The 18,629-nt window shown below is 33.1% G+C and overlaps 1 protein-coding gene across 2 annotated transcripts; it reads left to right on the top strand.

Annotated features, from left to right (window-relative positions):
• The first annotated feature begins 392 nt into the window (after positions 1-392).
• On the top strand, positions 393-18,064 carry LOC105217373 (protein wech). Of its 2 annotated transcripts, XM_054233872.1 has the most exons (6): positions 416-507; positions 1,030-2,260; positions 10,985-11,336; positions 12,706-14,653; positions 14,727-14,879; positions 15,236-18,064. In XM_054233872.1, the coding sequence occupies exons 3-6, from the start codon at positions 11,065-11,067 to the stop codon at positions 15,404-15,406; spliced, it is 2,544 nt and encodes an 847-aa protein (XP_054089847.1). In that variant the 5' UTR covers positions 416-507; positions 1,030-2,260; positions 10,985-11,064; the 3' UTR covers positions 15,407-18,064. The 2 variants fall into 2 exon arrangements, with proteins under 2 accessions (XP_054089846.1, XP_054089847.1); XM_054233871.1 differs by having other exon boundaries at positions 393-2,260.
• The last annotated feature ends 565 nt before the right edge of the window (positions 18,065-18,629 follow it).

The raw sequence follows: 18,629 nt of genomic DNA, 5'->3' as shown, positions 1-18,629 counted from the left end.
CACCAAGTAATTTCGAACCCCAATATAAATATTAAGCAAATGGGTATCCAACATTGGGTTTTGATTGTTAAGCATACACACACATACGTACATACATACATATAAAGAAATGTACGCATGAGCCTAGTCGCCTGCGTGCGCTCAAACAAATGTATACGAGTATAAATGCAGTGCTGTGAAAAATATATGCATACATACACACATACATACATACAAACGCATATGCAAGCTTGGAAATTATTTTATATGTACATATGTATGTATGTAATTAAGTTTAAGTGTGTATGCGTGCGCCCAGTATGCCAGTTGGGCTCTCTCTCGCCGCTTTGCTGATAGGAAATTGGGCAACACCACACAACATAAGGGCGCAATTCTACAAACGGTGAGTTAGTGTCTTGTCAGAGCTGTTGTGTGAAAGGTGTAGTCTTCGTTATACTTGTCCTTAAATCGTGCAACTGAGCGTCTCCATTGGATTTGATATATCAAAAAAAAAAAAGAAATTTATATGTAAATACATACATACTAACATATAGTTCGAATTGGAAAAAGTAGCTTTGTCAAAATTGTACAAAGCGCGTGCAATGGATTTGAACAGACATTAATAAATAAATATAAATGAATAAATTTATGTGAAATAAACAAAAACAAAAAAGAAACTCTATGCAATAATCTAAGGCCATAATATAATAACTAAGTTACATACATACACAAATGTATGTGCATATACTTACATATATAAATATATGCGTATAAGAGTTTTTAAGAGTGCTTTCAAAGCCGAAAATCTAATAGATTTAAACGGAGGAGCAGCGTAATAACGATTTTATAGTGTTAAAATCATTTTACATAAATTACAACAACAAAAGAATCTATATATATAATTAATATAAACAAAAGGGAACGGCTTCAAAAGCAGAACTTTTTCAATAGTATATACACACACACATATATATATATATATAAAGTATATAAAAACATATAATGCATTAGCGCAGAAAAAAATCGTTAACTTAAATAACAACAATACAGGGGCAGTGCAACAACAAATTATAAACAAAAAACAAAAACCAAAACAAAGTAGAAAGCAAAAAAAAACAAAAAATAAAAATAAAATAAAAGCAAACTATAAGAAAAAAACATTACGACAAGAACTACAACAAGAAAAAAACGAACTTCTTTTGATTTCTGTTACATTTCCATTGCTTTGGTGCGCCCGAAATTGAAAAGGGAAATCAAAAAAATCAAAAAAGCACACAGAAGTACTAACAGCAGGAACACGAGAAACACCGAAGAGATCGCGCATAAATACATTAGAAGCAGGCATTAGATTGAAGCATATCTATGTGCATATGACAAACAGAACATACATACAAATCTATGTATGCACACATTTGAACAAATACATAGATACATGCAGCTAGTGTATAGCTGAATACATACATACATATGTATACATACATAAGAACATAACAAGATAATGCGCACAGTTTTCGTTGGACAACGCATTGGAGATTTGGGAAAATTTATAAAAATTATAATACAAAAAATAACAAAAACCAGCAACAACAACGGCAGTAGATCAGCATCAAACGACTGAAATCTTCCAAAGTATAAGTTAAAGAAATAAATAAATAATGTATTTAAATAATTCAAATAATTAATACAAATATTATTAAACGAATACTCGTGGCCCTTGCAAATAAAAATAAATATAAATATAAATATAAAAAAAAAAACATTTCTAGTATTAATACAACTCCAATTGGTAGTCGGTTAGTCAAGCAACGACTGAGTGCAACCCTAAATGCAAAGTATACTACATTGGTAGTTCTATCCAAAAAAACCAAAAACCAAAAAAACACAAAATTTTAAGAGAATATAACAGTAAAGAGCGACGAAAGAGATTGAAGTGAAACAAAAAGTTGACGAATATACGAAACAACAACAACAAATCCATATAAGATTTTGGGGAGCGCAAGCAAAACAAAAATCCCAGCACGACTACACTCATACATCCATATGTACATGCAGAGCAAGTAGAAGACAGCGGCCGCAACACAACAAAACAATAGTCCAAACATTGTATAAGGGAAACGGAAAAGACCCCATACATACGTTAGTCGGCTCTTCCTTCAGTTCATAACAGCAGTGGCAGTGACGACAACGATAGCGACGACGACACGGTTACAACAACAACAACAAACTACTACAGACGCTTACAACTACAGAAACGCACATTTGTATGCCTGTGCCAAGAAACGTAAGTAATAAAATAAAATATGAAGCACGCATAGATAAGTTTCTTTGGGTACATACATATGTATGTACTTACTCATATATAATTACATACATATATGGGTATGCATATGTGTGTGTGCGCTTATTGACACAGTAAAGGTATAAAAGGATATTCGGCAGTGCATTCGCTACAACGCATTTAAATCACGTAGGACACAGATGATAAAAATGCATAAACGCACATACACACACACTCACATACATGGAATATATAAAATAAAAAATATGTATGTATCGTGAGGATTTCCGAACCCTGTTGGAAAAGACTACCACTAACTGTACTAGTGTTATAGATTGTGGTTTCCATTGACACACATTGATGTTTACGTACATATGTACATACATATGTATATTCATATTAATTGATGACCATTTAGACTGTTTATTGAAGGATTTGGCTTCTTTGATACCTTGGCTACTGTGAAATTTCAAATCTCTTTGAGAAGTACATATTTATGTATGTACATAGATTGGCAATGCTCCCAGTGCAGCTTTCGTGGGGGAAGCTACTTGTAAGACTTAAAAATTAATCTATAATTTATCACATAAAAATATTTAAAACAAGTAAGGAAAGACTAAGTTCGTGTGCAGCCGAACATTTTATACTCTCGCAATTTATTGATGAAATTTTATTAAGATAACACACATAAATTCGGCATAAAGTTTAATAGAATAACGAAAATCGTCATATATAGCATGTGAGGGCTGAAATAATTCCTGAACCGATTTCATTCATTTTCACCAGCAAAGTACACTATATCCAATTAATTTTGCTAAGATATCTCACATATTAACCAATACATATATGCGGAAGAAAGCCCAACGAATTTTTGAAAAACCTATATTTAGGTATATGCGAGCCATGAGATGTTATTACCTGATCTTAATAATTTTTGGAACAAAGACACACTATTAGAAGAAAATAATTTTTTCAGAATTACATTAAATTATCTAAGAGATTTACCCATATTTTCGGTTAAAATTTACCCTTAGGCGCTGTGTTCAACATGTTCGATATCTGGAGCCATGGAAACTTATAGTCCATTTTGGACAATTTTTCCACAAATGATGTCACAGCTCAAATACAGAATTTGTGTAAATTTTTATTCCGCTATCTTCATTGGTTCCTTATGTATATATTATAAAGTGAAGGAATCAGATGGAATTCAAAATTGAGTTATATGGGAAATTGTTGTGGTTGTGAACCGATTTCATCCATTTTCCACACGTGTCATCAGGGTGTCAAGAAAATATTATATACCGAAATTCATTGAAATTTGTCGAGTAGTTCCTATTTACGCCAGTCAAGAAGAAGAGTTCCTGAGATATGGTTTTCGACCCATAAGTGAGCGATGCCACGCCCATTATTCATTTTGTAAAAAAATCTGAGTGCAGCTTCCTTCTACTATTATTTCTGTGAAATTTAGTGTTTCTGAGGTTGTTCGTTAGTGAGTTAACCCACTTTTAGTAATTTTCAACCTAACCTTTGTATGGGAGGTGGGCGTGGTTATTTTTCGATTTCAACTATTCTTATGGTGTGTGGTGGGATACGTAAGAGAACCGACTGCATAAAGTTTGGTTTATATAGCTCCATTGGTTTGCAAGATACATAACAAATAACCAAAAAAAAGTACATCTAAATAAGGCCCTTCCCTGTGCAATCCGTCATTCCAAATTTTACTTCCATAACTTTATTATTGGATTAGTTATGACTCTTTATAGGTTTTTGGTTTTCGCCATTTTGTGGGCGTGGTAATGGTCCGATTTTGCCCATCTCCTCAGGGTGCCAAGGAATACGGGTTCCAAGTTTCGTTAAGCTATCTCAATTTTTACTCAGGTTATCCGTTGCACGGACAGACGGACGGACGGACAGGCAGACATCCGGATTTCAACTCGTATCGTCATCCTGATCATTTTGATATATATAACCCTATATCTAACTCGTTCAGTTTTATGACTTACAAACAACCGTTATGTGAATAAAACTATAATACCCTCTTGGCAACTTTTGTTGCGAGAGTATAAAAATCGAGTGTGCGCCTGAAAGTATGCCAAAATTGGTGTTATTATCAAACAAAATTACTTAGTGAACGACGAATGGTTTACACATTTCAAACAGCACTTGATGAGGAATTAAAACGTAACCGAGAATTAGGTCGATGAAAAATTTGGTTAAATGAAGCGTTCATTTATTTTGTTTCAATTTCACTCAAATAACCTTTTCAGCTTATCAGAAATTGAGTAAATATATGTGGTTCATGTGGTCTCCCGTCTAGACTTCGCCAATATGTATATGTATTGTATAATACAGTATACTCTCGAAAAGTAAATTCTCAAAAAGTAAATAATCGCGGAAAAGTTAATCGCCTTTAAGATTACACATGCACCTCGAAAAAGTAAATTTTTAAATTTACTTTTCAGAGAGTGTGATCAAAAATTCGAAACGAAGCAAGCAGCGTTTTTTACGATGTTGCAAAAACACTTACTCTCTTGTTTATCGCGTCTTTTTAGTAAATAAACTCTCCTACTTGATCCACTGGTTTAAAAATGAAAACGATGCAAATCAGGTGTCAGACTTTTTGAATTGTCGTACAAAAATGGTCAGAAAATATATTGCAAAAGAAAAAAAACAAAAGAATATTCAAGATTTTTTCTCGTCATAGTAAATACATATGTATGTATGTAAATGTAAATATGTTTTTCATGTAAATCCATATGTTTTATTGAAGCAAATAAATGAATGAATTTTTTAAGTTTAAAAATGCATTTAATATTATAAAAACAGATAATTTATGTATATGTATATTTGGAAAAGTAAATTATTCGAAAAAGTAAATTACCCAAAATACCAATCGATTTACTTTTCGAGAGTATACTGTATAGAAACATTGAAATGAATGTTTTTAAAGAATAATTCAAAATGTTTAGAAATAACGATAAACGAATATTTCGGACTCTGTCCGTCCTCTTCATTTCATTTCATTCAGTTTTTCTTCATTAAGTATTTCCATGATTTTCTCTAATGTTCCCAGCATATAGATACCACATTGCATATTTAATAGCTGTTGATTTACTTTGGGGTTTAAGAATGGCATTACTTTTCGTTAACTGGTTCCATGAAAGTTAAAATTCTGTCAATTTATGCCTATAAATAAATATATATGTTAGACAGGATTAGAATACGCAAAAATTAATATTTTGTATTTTATTATATTTCAGTGCAGGCCAGTCAAAAGCCCTAAAACATGCCTAATTTTAACAATTTCCTATGTTAGTAAGGCTTATTCAACATGTATTTGAACGAACAAAAGATAATGCCATTTTGATACAAATTTACGGCCACTGGGCTAATCTATAGAATTACGCTTTTTCATACACTCTCAACGAGCCCCAGGAGTTCTAGAAACTGATTCCATTTGAAACAAAATAAAAAATGTGATCTTAATCTACCTAGCTTTATATCAGTTTTACGCAAAATCCAAGACTTATCGTCTCCCAATTGAAAACAGTTTCGAGAAAAAGGTCCCTTAAAGTTGTATGTGCTGGAGCTGACTGACACGAATGTTTCGACACTACAAGGAAATATTATCTTCACTGTTCTACTAATGTTTTTAGGATCACTTTTGGATCCTACATTAACAAAATAATAGAGAATCGTATATTTCGTATATTTTTGACTAGCTATTGACACCTTAAGTTATGTTTCATATATTTCAATAATATTTATAAAGTAATAGGAATTTCTTTTCAAGTTTTTACAAAAATATTATTAAATTATTGAAAAGATTGTATGTAATGTGTCAAAATATACATAATTTTATTTTAGGATCTTTTCTTGTTTGAAAAAACACTTTCAAATATTCATTATCAAAAATATTAACGAAATTCATAAAATTATTATTTATTATAATTAATTTATATATTATATATTCATGCACCTGCAACCCTAATCTCTTGATTTCCCTCTGGCTGAAACTGCGTACTTTACATCTTCAATGCTAAAATTGTATGAAATTTCTTAAATCCAGCAAATAATAGTTTTACAAAGTTCAGATAACAAATGTGTGAGTAAGAATATTCACACACACATACATAAATACATATGTATTAGTTTATTAAATTTCGTGCAAGAGTGTAGCTAAGAAATTATTCTACACAATTCGCAGATACATAAGTATAATACTTTTGCATTCTGCGCACCCTGTCTCTATTTCGCCCTTATCTTAATCAAGTCCTTAGCGATTCATTTCGCATATCATGTCCTTAACTCCATACGGCACTAGACGCATACACGTAAATGTGTGTGTTGGCTTTGTAATGCCATATAAATAAATATGTATTTGTATTTGGGTGTACATGGCTGAAGGGTATGGGTACCTTCCAGAAGGACATACACAAATCGCAATAGTATTTAATCTTTTTAGGGGTGAGTTTACTAAGTTCAAATTTCTGTGAATAAACCAGGGGTGGTTTTTCCTTCAACCGTCTGCCTTCATGGCCTAGCGTTAAAGACTTCTTCGCCGCTGTTATGCTAGTTGTTTTGCTGTCTACGGCAGTCTTCTCAAGAAAATCAGCTTGCATGCATGTTTAGGTGTGTGTGTATGTATTCCGGCGGGCATATGATCCTTACGCATTCGCTATGCGTCGATTGATGAAAAAGAAGAAGCACAAAAATAATAAAATAAAAGAAACGAAACGAAAGACGAAGACTGAACTAGAAAAAACGCTTGCTGTACTCCAAATAATCTACGTGCATTTACGCATTCTCTATTATTATTGTTTTAATGTGTGTTCGCTTGTGCTATATACCTACTTTTGTGAGGATATGCATTCATTTAGGCGTTAACAGATGACTCGCCTAGAATTTCATGCGTCTGTGTTGAGAAAAGGGACATTGATTTGCGCTGTGCAGTTCTCTTGTAAACTGCCTTAGCAGCATCTCTTCGATATTCGCATAATTATTTGATTTATTTATTTATGCGCAGACACGCATACGTCTAGGGTTGTATATATGTATGTATGTATGTACACAAATTCTTTGAATTGAATTTGTAATTGTAGTCAGGTATTTGTATGTATGTATCTATATGTGCATCTGCATATGCCAACTGATAGTGGAAAATACCCGAAATTTCGCTATAACTTTTACTCAGGTATGCAGTTACCTAGCTAATACACCTGGAAATTCTCTTTATAACACTTCAAAAGATTTTAACAGAGCCCTGCAGTGTACTTTAATTGTTATTGCCACACATTTTATTCTGATATATCAGCTGTCTGATGGCTGGGTTGCCAAGTATTAGAGATTAGCTCATCGAAAACCCTTTTAATATGTCTTCTACTGAAAGAAAAAAGCTTAATTTTTCACCAAATAAGAGTTAAGTAACCCAAATAAGTTAGTTTATTACTATGAACAATTATATTTTCTTTCAGGTCTTAAGTTTTTAAAATCATTGAACAATTACAGTTGAACTTCCCCAACTGGAATCAGCATAGTCCACAAATAAAACTTTGAGTTAGTGAGACTGCGAGTTATAGAAATTTTCAATAAAACATAAATGCAGTGGAACTTCCATAACTCGAACTTTTATAACTCGAAGATCTCCATAACTCGAACTTTTGAATTCGCAATATCGAATATAGAGGGACTCTTTTACAATTTTGCCTCGATAGTCAAATTTTAAATTTTGTATTATGTCCTGGTCGAAAAGTTCGATCTGTGGAAGGAAATTTGCATGAAATTTTACTTTTATTACCAATTCAAGAGTTCGAGTTAAGGAAGTTTGAGTTATGGAAGGAAATTTGCCAATTCACAAGTTCGAGTTATGGATATCGTAATTTTGAGTGAACGATTTCAAAAACCCTCAAGTCTATTTCGGCTTCACCTATCGGCTTTGAACTAGAAAGCTGTGCATATTCATATTAATCTAATGCCCTTTCAAGAGGTTCAACAACTTTCTCCCGAGGTGGAAATCTCACTGGACTATATGTGTAAATATTTATACATTATTTTATATTATATTTATTTACTATTATTGAAAAATATGCAATGTGTGTAGGACCGAAATTGCCATAATCTGAAATTACTGTAACCCTCATTTTTACTGATGGGTCCAGCCAGAACTTTTTTGAACTTTAAATCACTATTTCATATACTAGTACACACGTTTATGTTTCAATACTTCATGATATCCTAGATGATATATTTTAGTATGATTTTGTTCATATATATATTTATAAAAATTGATAAATAGTTTTTAAATTATAGTTTTCAACCGAAAAGTCATATTGAGTACTAATGGGTCTGGCAAAAATTCTGGGCGCACAATAGTAGCTGACAATTTTTGTTCCACTTTAAATTTATGTAAGCGGCTAATAAGCTTGGGGCTGTCCTTCGTTGGAACCCTTCGAAGCAATAAAGCATGTATCCCACCTGAAATGAAGAAAAACAAGAATAGGGCAGTTCTTTCATCTGATTTTGGATTTCATCAAGACAACGTAGCCATTTGTTGCTTTAAGTGTATAAAGGAAAATATATTATATTTTCAATCTTTTACTTGCTTTTCGTGAATACTTTATTTGAGTTTTTAAAATGTTATTTGAAATAAAAAAATAAAGTTTCTCCAAAATGATATTAGGTTTGCTTTTGGGTCCGGCCAGGCCCATTGGTACTCTACATATATGACAATCCAAGTATCCGTCAAAATGAGGGTTAACTTAAAATACTTCCAACAGCGCTCTCGTTTTACTATTTTATTTAACAGATGATGGACTGTAATGTATGAAATATTTTCTTGTAGCCTTTGTAAATTTATAATTATAAATATTTTCAACTATTGCACTCGGTTAAACCAGATCATCCAACAAGAGGTGTCTTGGTTGTTGGTCTTTGAACTAAGCTCTAATATCTAATAGTTTGACTTCTGTAACAATATTATGTCTCTAGAGGAACATTTTATCTAAAATTAGTAGATCTATAGTACTCTTTTGATGCTTACAAACTCACATGAATAAAAAGAATATGCTCCTATATATGCAGTCCTAGCTATTATTCGAAGGTACAGTTGTCATATAATGAGTATTTTAGACTAGTCACGTTTTTACATAACTTCAATATGGATGATCTCGAACTGAATATAAATTGGACTCAGTAGCGATTACGTAGACGAAGCCATTTTAGCCGATGGTGCGATGTTTTAAAGCTTATAAAGTGGCGTTTTATCTCCTCATTTGAGTGAAATCTATTTGCAGCGAGATACTTTTTGAGTTTGAGGAAAAAAATAGTTGGGTACAAAATATGGGGACTATTTTATAGCGTAATTCTTCCGTCGTGTCACAAGCTGGTTTCTTACTTACTTTCATCGAAAGCAAATTTGTGAATTTTCGGAATATTTGTTTGGCGTCACTGCCTCTTTTGGCTCTCCGGAACCGAGGTTACGGTCACAACGAAAAGCGAAACCTAGTCATAACTTTGAATTAAGGGGTTAGGTGGGTTTCAATGGCTAAAACAAGGGTACTGACTTGGCCTGATGGGCGGAACTTCCAAAGGGTGTATCTCATAGAATATTACTGGGATTGTTTTGATATTTTTGGATAATATTTTAAACATATCGCACTATTTAATAAGACAATTTTTTCACATTTTGAAATTTTGAAATTTTGAAACCCCTAACGGGTTTTCTCCACTATGAAACAATGTTTATCAAAAGGTAGCGTCATTTAGTTATAAATAATTTGAGAATTGTTAGATAAATTGTCATGAAACTTTGACAGGACTATTTTTACGAGGTTATTGAAAATTTCCAAGTAAAACTTAAAAAAAAAAAAATATTGATTTTTCAATTGTTTCTATTAATGTTTATGTAGTTGGATTTGCATGTTTGCAAAGGCTTTCTTTTCAAGCATTACAAATAATGCATTTCCTTTAAACATCTGCAATTCGTCTAGTCCGACACTGTGTACATACACACCTACATGTGGAATTTTTGGAAGGTAACAAGGATAAGCCGTGCTGGCGATTATCCTGCTTCTATTTGATGAATTTCTAGCAGCTGAAGAGAAGAATGGCTTTCTACTTTAAATCAATGCATTCAAAGAGCGGAACTAATACTTGTGCATTTAATAGCTTCCCGAAAATGGAGAAAACAAAAGAATTTTAAACAAAACACATGTTGCAAGATTTGTTGCACATACGAACATGCAACAACAGCGCTACAAACGCACCTATTTCCCCATGCACACGCACAAATGCGCTTACTGACATTTGAAAGAAAGGCGACCCAAGCGTAGATCATTTGTGACCTGCTGCCTGCTAGTAGCACGAGTAGTGAATACCTGCATGCGTCTGACGCCTTTTTAAGAGCACCGCAGAGCCCCGACATCGCACAGTGCTGTTCACGCGTCCGTCCGAAACGCATCGAAATAGTTAAATTTCAGATTTTTGTTATAAATTTGTTTTAAAAACATTTTCAGTTTTGTTTTGAACAATCGGGGAAAATAAACTTAAAGTTTATTCTATTAACAAAAATAAAGACATTAGTTTAAAAAACATTTTCAAAAATAAAGACTTTAATTAAAAAAAAAAAAAAAACATTTTCAAAAATATTAAAATATTTTACAGTGTTAAAGTGTAGAAGAGAAAGTTCAGTGTATTTGATATTTCGAATTTCTGATATTTTCAATTCAGTGCGCGAAGTTAATTGTTGGAGTGGTGGACGTGTGTTCCATTGAAGGCGAAATTTTACACGCATCTTTAAGCACGAGTTTATGATGGAACTCCTATCTGGCAGCTCATCCACCGTACCGCAACAACAACAACAACAACAACAACAACAACAACAACCACCACCACCACCACCACAAATGGCAGCCGGTAATAACCCACCGAGCGGGAGCAACGGTCAAATGCCAACAAATGGCACGAGTACAGCTGCCGAACGTTTGCTAGCCGGCATTTTTGACTCCTTTCCATCGTGGGATATGACAGCCGCTCGCGCACTTCCACCACCATCAATGCAGCAGCCACCAAATAATGAAATGTGAGTATACAAAACTTTATTTAATACACTACTTACATATATGCAATAGATGTTGGAGACCCTATTCACAGAATTTAAAGAATGTGTGGATTGTTTGGCCGAACCTCCATTCGTTCATGAATCTAATATAATTTGGTGGCAGTAGTCGAAAGTTAGGCGTTTATTTAAAATACACAGAACCTAAACCTAAAGCTTTTTATACATTCAGTCTAATCCACTGAACAAGCTTAGTATAACTCTCATCCCCACATTTATCGAACGAATTCAGTTGCTTCCAAATGGCATATAATTTCCAGAGGAACCTTTCGATGAAACAAATCCAAACTATAATGCAAATAATTATAAAGTGTAGTCGTCATAGATGCATGTCTTTATCGAAGTTGGAGAGATTATACTCTCGCCGATTGATGGGTCAAAAAGCATATCTAAGAAACTGTTGGACCAAAAGAAACAATAGCACCAAATGGGCGTAATCGGCTTACAATCACTCCTACTTCCTATATACCACAATTTTGAATCCCCACTTAGCAATCTATAAATTAAGCACCAATGAAGATATCGGAACAAAACTTTGCCCAAATATTGTGTTCCTTCTATGAGATCACCCTTCTTAAAATCACCGGAATCGGACTGTAACATTTCAAGGCCCCAGATACCGAACAAGTGGATCTTAAAATTGGGCAAAATCGCGTCAATAATTTCTGTAGCCCCCTACTACTTACACTATACCGTATATATCGCTTAATATGTAAGATATCTTAGGAAAATTATATGATTGGAATATCTTGGTTATAATATAGTTGGGTGGTGAAAACGAGTAAAAACGGTCTAGGAATAACACAGCCCACATATACTATATATAGTGATTCTCGATATTCCAGTGGGCTCTATACCAGATATATGGGTCGAATTGCGTGTTATTTTAATTATAATAAATAACACCCGAACTTAGGCATTCCTTACTTGTTAGAATTAAGATCGTGTCTAGAACTAAACACTCTTTATAAAAAATGGATAAATGAAAGGGGCATAGAGGAACATTTTTAAAAATAAAATATATATACGTCTGAAAGTCGACCAGAGGGGGATATCATTATACACCTGCTAGGTATATGGAAGTTATAATAAGATCTCATCAATTTAGCAGAACTTTTTCGACTAACGGTATCTTGAGGTCGTAGTAAGGGTTTCACATGCAATACCAATCCGTCATCTGTCAATTTTTAATCAATTATCGCTTAAACGGCCCATAGATAGACATCTGGAAATTACCTCGCTACGTTATTGTAACTTTATACCTTTCTCGAATACTTTTCGGTACATAACCTTCAACCACTAACTTAATTTTATTCATTCTTCCCCTTTTTAGTTCGCCACCACAAAACGATTACATCTTCAATAACTTCTTTGGTGCCATGGAGCCGACAATGGGCGATTTCAGTGCTATTGGAATGCCCCGACCACCTATAAGTCGGCCCAGAAAGTTTCCATCTGAGTCATCGAGCAATTCTAGTGTCAGTGTGTCTTGCAGTTGGTGTGAGTTTAGCGCTTCAACACGTTGTATTGAGTGTAACGAGTTTATGTGCAATAAATGTCTGCATGAACATCGGACTAGCCCTATATTTTGCAATCACGCAATCGTTGCATTGCCCACACCAATCGGCACCAGCAGCTCCCCGACTAGTGGAGTTTCCAGTGCGACATTAACAGCAACATCAGTAACAGCATCAGCAGCTGCATCAGCACCACCACCACCACTACCGCTACCACCATCGCCCAATTACGTTTGCGATTTACACAATGAGATTTTACGTTACGTTTGCGATTCATGTAAAAAATTAGTCTGTCAGTGTTGCACACTACACGAACACAAGGAACACAATTACGCATCCATATCGAGTTTCGTCGATGAAGCCAACGATAAGGTACAATCGGCCATTGAAAGTAGCCGTACGGGCACCAAGTGCATTAAGAGTAGTATTGATAAGGCATTGACTTTTATACGTATGATCGAACGCAATTGCATCGAGTTAAGTGAAACTATACGAAAGGCCTTCCGACAATTCATAATTGCCATCGAGGATCGCGAACGTTTCCTATTGGATTTTGTTGATAAATTGCGTCAACGTCGCCTGGCCATACTGCACGATCAAATGGCCGGCTTGAAATCGGCGCTTTCCGGACTTGCTGAAACTTCGGAAATGTTGCAAAAAATTTCCGAGAATAGTGGGCGTATGGATCACATTGAGATTGCGATGAAAGTCTCAAACGGTCAACGGCAACTCGAACAATTCGCCGCCATATATAAAGATCTACAGCCCAAGCAGGAGCTATTCGGTTTCGTATCGCCCGACTATAGTATCATGCAAGATATACACAGTCAAGGCGGTATTGTGCTGGTGGACGAACAAAATATGCCAATAGTAAATGGTAGTGGTATACTCGCCGCTGTGGGCGCTGAAATGGGTGCCGTTATGTCGGTAGCTAACACTAATACTATTCCAGTTGCCAATGTAACTATGCCACAGAATATACGTCGCCCATTTATACGTGAGAATAGTTTCCGTAGCATTCCGTCACCGTTGTTGCCAGTACGTGGTGGCAGCGCATGTGGTATACAAAGTACCGGACTCGAATGGGAGCTCAGCGTCTTGCGTGCTTCGCCGAATTTGCACTTCGGTGCACCGCGCAGTACACAGGCCATACCCGGTTCTATTGAACACGTAAAGGCACGTAATTCGAATGCACTCTCACTGTCTTTCGCCACCGAGGGCCACGACGAAGGGCAGGTTAGCCGTCCGTGGGGCTTGTGTGTTGATAAGATGGGTCATGTTTTGATCTCAGACAGACGTAATAATCGTGTGCAAGTTTTCAATCCGGATGGCTCTTTGAAGTTCAAATTCGGGCGCAAAGGAGTTGGCAATGGAGAGTTCGACTTGCCGGCTGGCATTTGCGTTGACATTGATAATCGTATTATTGTTGTCGACAAGGATAATCATCGCGTACAGATTTTCAATGCGGCTGGCATGTATTTGTTGAAATTCGGTAGCTATGGCAAAGAGTACGGACAGTTCCAATATCCATGGGATGTGGCTGTCAATTCGCGTCGTCAAATCGTTGTCACTGATTCACGCAATCATCGTATACAACAGTTCGATTCGGAGGGTCGTTTCATACGACAAATCGTATTCGACAATCACGGTCAGAATAAGGGCATTGCCTCGCCACGCGGTGTATGTTATACACCGACTGGCAATATTATAGTATCGGACTTTGACAATCATTGTCTATATTTGATCGATCCAGATATTAATGAGGTAAGCTGAGAGTAATGAACTTACGATGAACTTTATTTTTATGCACAATATTTATTTTATTTGCTTCTTTCAGATAATATCAGCTAAAGGTCATGAGGGCTCGGGCATTCAAGAATTTAATCGTCCTTCGGGTATTTGCTGTGATGATGACGGACGCATTATCGTTGCTGATTCAAAGAATCAACGTATAATAGTCTATAGCCCTAGCTTGGATTATCTCTGGAGTGTAAGTTGGCTAAAAATAAATTTAAGTAGCAGTTAGGATTTAAGTAGAGAGGTGGTTGTATAGGAACTTTAATTAAAAAGACAGAAACTAATGGGTTCAGACCAGTCTAGAGCAATTGTTGAAAATGTATTCAGTGTGTAAGGAAAAAAGAGTAAGTTCAATGAAAACATGCTTTTTCGAAAGATCGTTGTAAAGAAGGTTGTTGAATCTACATTTTGACCAGTTATTGGTGGAACTTCTTCAACCGTTTTACAGAGAGCGAGTTTCCTATACTAAAACCACCTTCTACTTCATACATTTATATTAATATAATATTAACGCAATTAATTAAAAAAAATTCAAATTTCTTCCCATAGATTGAGATACGTCCATCAATTAACCCATTGATGCCACCAACTCTCGACGAGAAGGATCGCACATGCGATGTTGCACTAATGCCCGATGGCCGTATCGTTTTCCTAATCGAATTATCGCCGGATTCCAAAGAAGGCACAAATCCTTATAAAAGATTTGTACACGTTTTTTAATTGTAATTGAAAAGCAGGAAATTTTATTTCTACAATTGTATGCAATGCATATCAATTAACTCAATTGTACGTAAGACTATATACAATTTTAAATATTTTTTTTTTGTTTATTTTATACACTTCTTAATGTTTAGTTTTATAAAAAAGATTAACTGTAATCAAGTGCATATGATTGTGTGTGGTACTTTGGTTATAACTTTTAAAGAAGACTGACTACCAAAGCGACTAAGACATGATGAAATTATAAGCACGCCCCCAACTAATACCAATCTCGACAGAGTTTTATGTGAACAAAAAAAAAAATTCACTTGATTGTGTTCATTAGAATTTAAAAAAAAGCAACAAAAATTAGTAAAAATATTTAGCGAGTAAGTACGCATAAAAAAGTATATTGCAAATTTATAAACATATTACTACTAAAAGAGTATAAATTATTCATACAAACAAACAAATATATACATACATGTATATATCTATATATACATATATATACGTATATATATCTATATATACATACATATGTATATAGATTACTAAAGTTTAGCAAATTTGCATGTTGATAAATAGATATATGTATGTAAATTTATAATGAGTATGTTTGATGAGAAAGAGACGCAAATCTATATTATATTTCATAATATATCATATAACATGTATACGTACATATGTACATACATACTTAAGTGGTTAATGAGATTTCAAACTTGTGCCAGCATACATATTAATATGAAAAGTTCACTATACAAAGTACGCATAAAAAAATATTTATAAAACCCAAAAAAGCAAAAAACACATCATTAAAACTTCTTGAGTAACAAGCCAAAACTTATTGTTCCTCGATCGATCCAAAAAAAAAAATGAAACAATTAAAAGCAAATGATGTGTAGCAAAACGAAAATTTGAAAATTATTACTATAATATTAAATGATAAAAAAGAAAAACTTTAGCGCAAATATAGTTATAATGAAGTACTATACAATCTAAGACACACACGCATAACATATACCATACATAGTTGTAAGCTAGCGAATTTCATGCATAAATGATAACGATTAACAGTACCTATTGGCGCGTAGACCAATAAAAGCGTAACGAACGAAAGCGTAAGAGAAATACTAAAAAAAAACAATTTCAAAAATTAAAAGTAAAAATAAAATATAATAATTTGTAATTGTATGCGACTGCTGTGTCACACCACCAAAAGTCCTTCCAAGAAAGCGAAAAACTAAAAACAAAACCAGCATTAAATGCAATAAAATTCCATTTACGAATACACCACCCATTTGCCGTGCGTGTGGACACCGTGTAACATTTGTTTTACAAATAATTGACACACTAAAAACAAAACAAAAGAAAAAACGAAAAGGAAAAACCATAGGATTTTATATTTGCAAACGCGAATATTTTATTTTTTATTTTTTATATGTAAGCGCGTATACATACAATGTTTTTCTTTGTCACTTTCAAAGCAGTTTCGCAAACACTGAACAATTTCCACATGCAAACAAACAAACAAAGAAATTAAAAACAAAACAAATGAAAAACTAATATGTACGAGTAATTGTGGTAAAACATTTATAATGTGATCGGAAGATCAACATGTTCTTAGAAAGACTTTAAATTAGACGGTAACAAAAACAAAACAAAACAAAAAACAACAATTACAAATTAAATAATATAGTGAAATAAATATATACACTTATAAAATAAAATATTTTTTTGTGATCTCTGGTAATAACCAGATGGAAAGCCACATTTTGTAAAACACAAATGAAAAAACAAACTAAGAAGAACAACAACAAAATATTTAAACATACACAAATAGCAATATAAACGTATATAATATACATAAAATGCTGAAAAAAATTAAATTAAAGTTTCTTTGTATGCAAAGCAAAGAAAACAAAACAAAAATTACACTAAGAAATACAGTTGCATAAAAAATGTTATTGGCAAACAAGAACAAACGTGTTACACAAACGCCATTGAAACGAGATTTTGAGACTGTTGCGTGCATATTTGATATTTATTAAGATTGAAATGCATCAATAAAAATGCATAAAAATTACACAGAGTCGCAAAAGTTTAAAAAGAAATTGAAATGCTAAATTTGGGTATAAAAAAACTAAACAAAAAAAAAATATGAAACAGTAAATTTAATTAGTAAAAGTAAGCAGCAGCAGCAAATAAGACGCGCATTTAGGTTATACATTCACAATTAAAAAAGAAATTGATTTTCTAAAAAGCTATTTAAATAAAAGATTATATAAATAAAGGCGAACATTCAAAGCAAAATGATCTCAAATTTAAAATTATCTGTAGCAAAAAAATGTTAGTTGGTAATATTGTTTTAAAATAATTCGAAAAGCATAAAATTAAATTAAAATGTTATAAACAAGTATGCTACGGTATTTTAAAATGATGTGAAATATTTATTTTAAAATACTTTAAAATATTATTATGCAGAACTAAATACTTTAAAATAATATTACCGACTTGCCTGCTAAGTAAATAATTATTTTGCAATTACATTCGGTTTAGCTGCTTTATAAACGCGTACAAACTGATGACTCTGATTTCACAAAAAAATTCCTATATTGCTATTTTTAAGAATTAAAAATATTAATTTAACAAAGACTGCCATACAAATATAACACAGTTTAAGATTTTACAAAAATAAGCGCCATTTTACAATGTTTTTAAACATACAAAAAAATGTTTTAGATTTTAGTTTCTGTTTTATATTTTCATTTTTTTATAATATTGCAGCCATAGGCTTTTAATCAAAATATTAGTTGAACAAAAAAGTATTTGCCGTATGTAAAACCATCATAGAATTTTCACCACATTTTTATTTGCTGCTAGTTTAACACATTGGCAGCACTGTTTGCGTTTTTTATTAATTATTCAATTTAAACATACCTACTGAATTTACAATTATTTCAAATTTATTTAAAAAAAAATATTCAATATTATATTTATTAAACAAAACATAAATAGTCTGTATGTACAAGTCGTTTATTTACGCATAAAATGTTTTATAAAACGTTAAATTACATGTAAACAAATGCATATACATATAACTATATATACATATATATATATATAATTTTGACTTTTGTCATTATATTATTGTGTAAACACGAAACCATTCTGTTAGTACAAATTGTAGTTTTGAATAACTCGTATATGGTATTTTACTCTAAACAAATTTCGTTGTATG

This window comes from Zeugodacus cucurbitae, chromosome 6 (genome assembly GCF_028554725.1).
Source record: "Zeugodacus cucurbitae isolate PBARC_wt_2022May chromosome 6, idZeuCucr1.2, whole genome shotgun sequence".
NCBI classification, from domain to species: domain Eukaryota; kingdom Metazoa; phylum Arthropoda; class Insecta; order Diptera; family Tephritidae; genus Zeugodacus; species Zeugodacus cucurbitae.
This window is presented reverse-complemented; position numbering and strand designations above follow the sequence as displayed.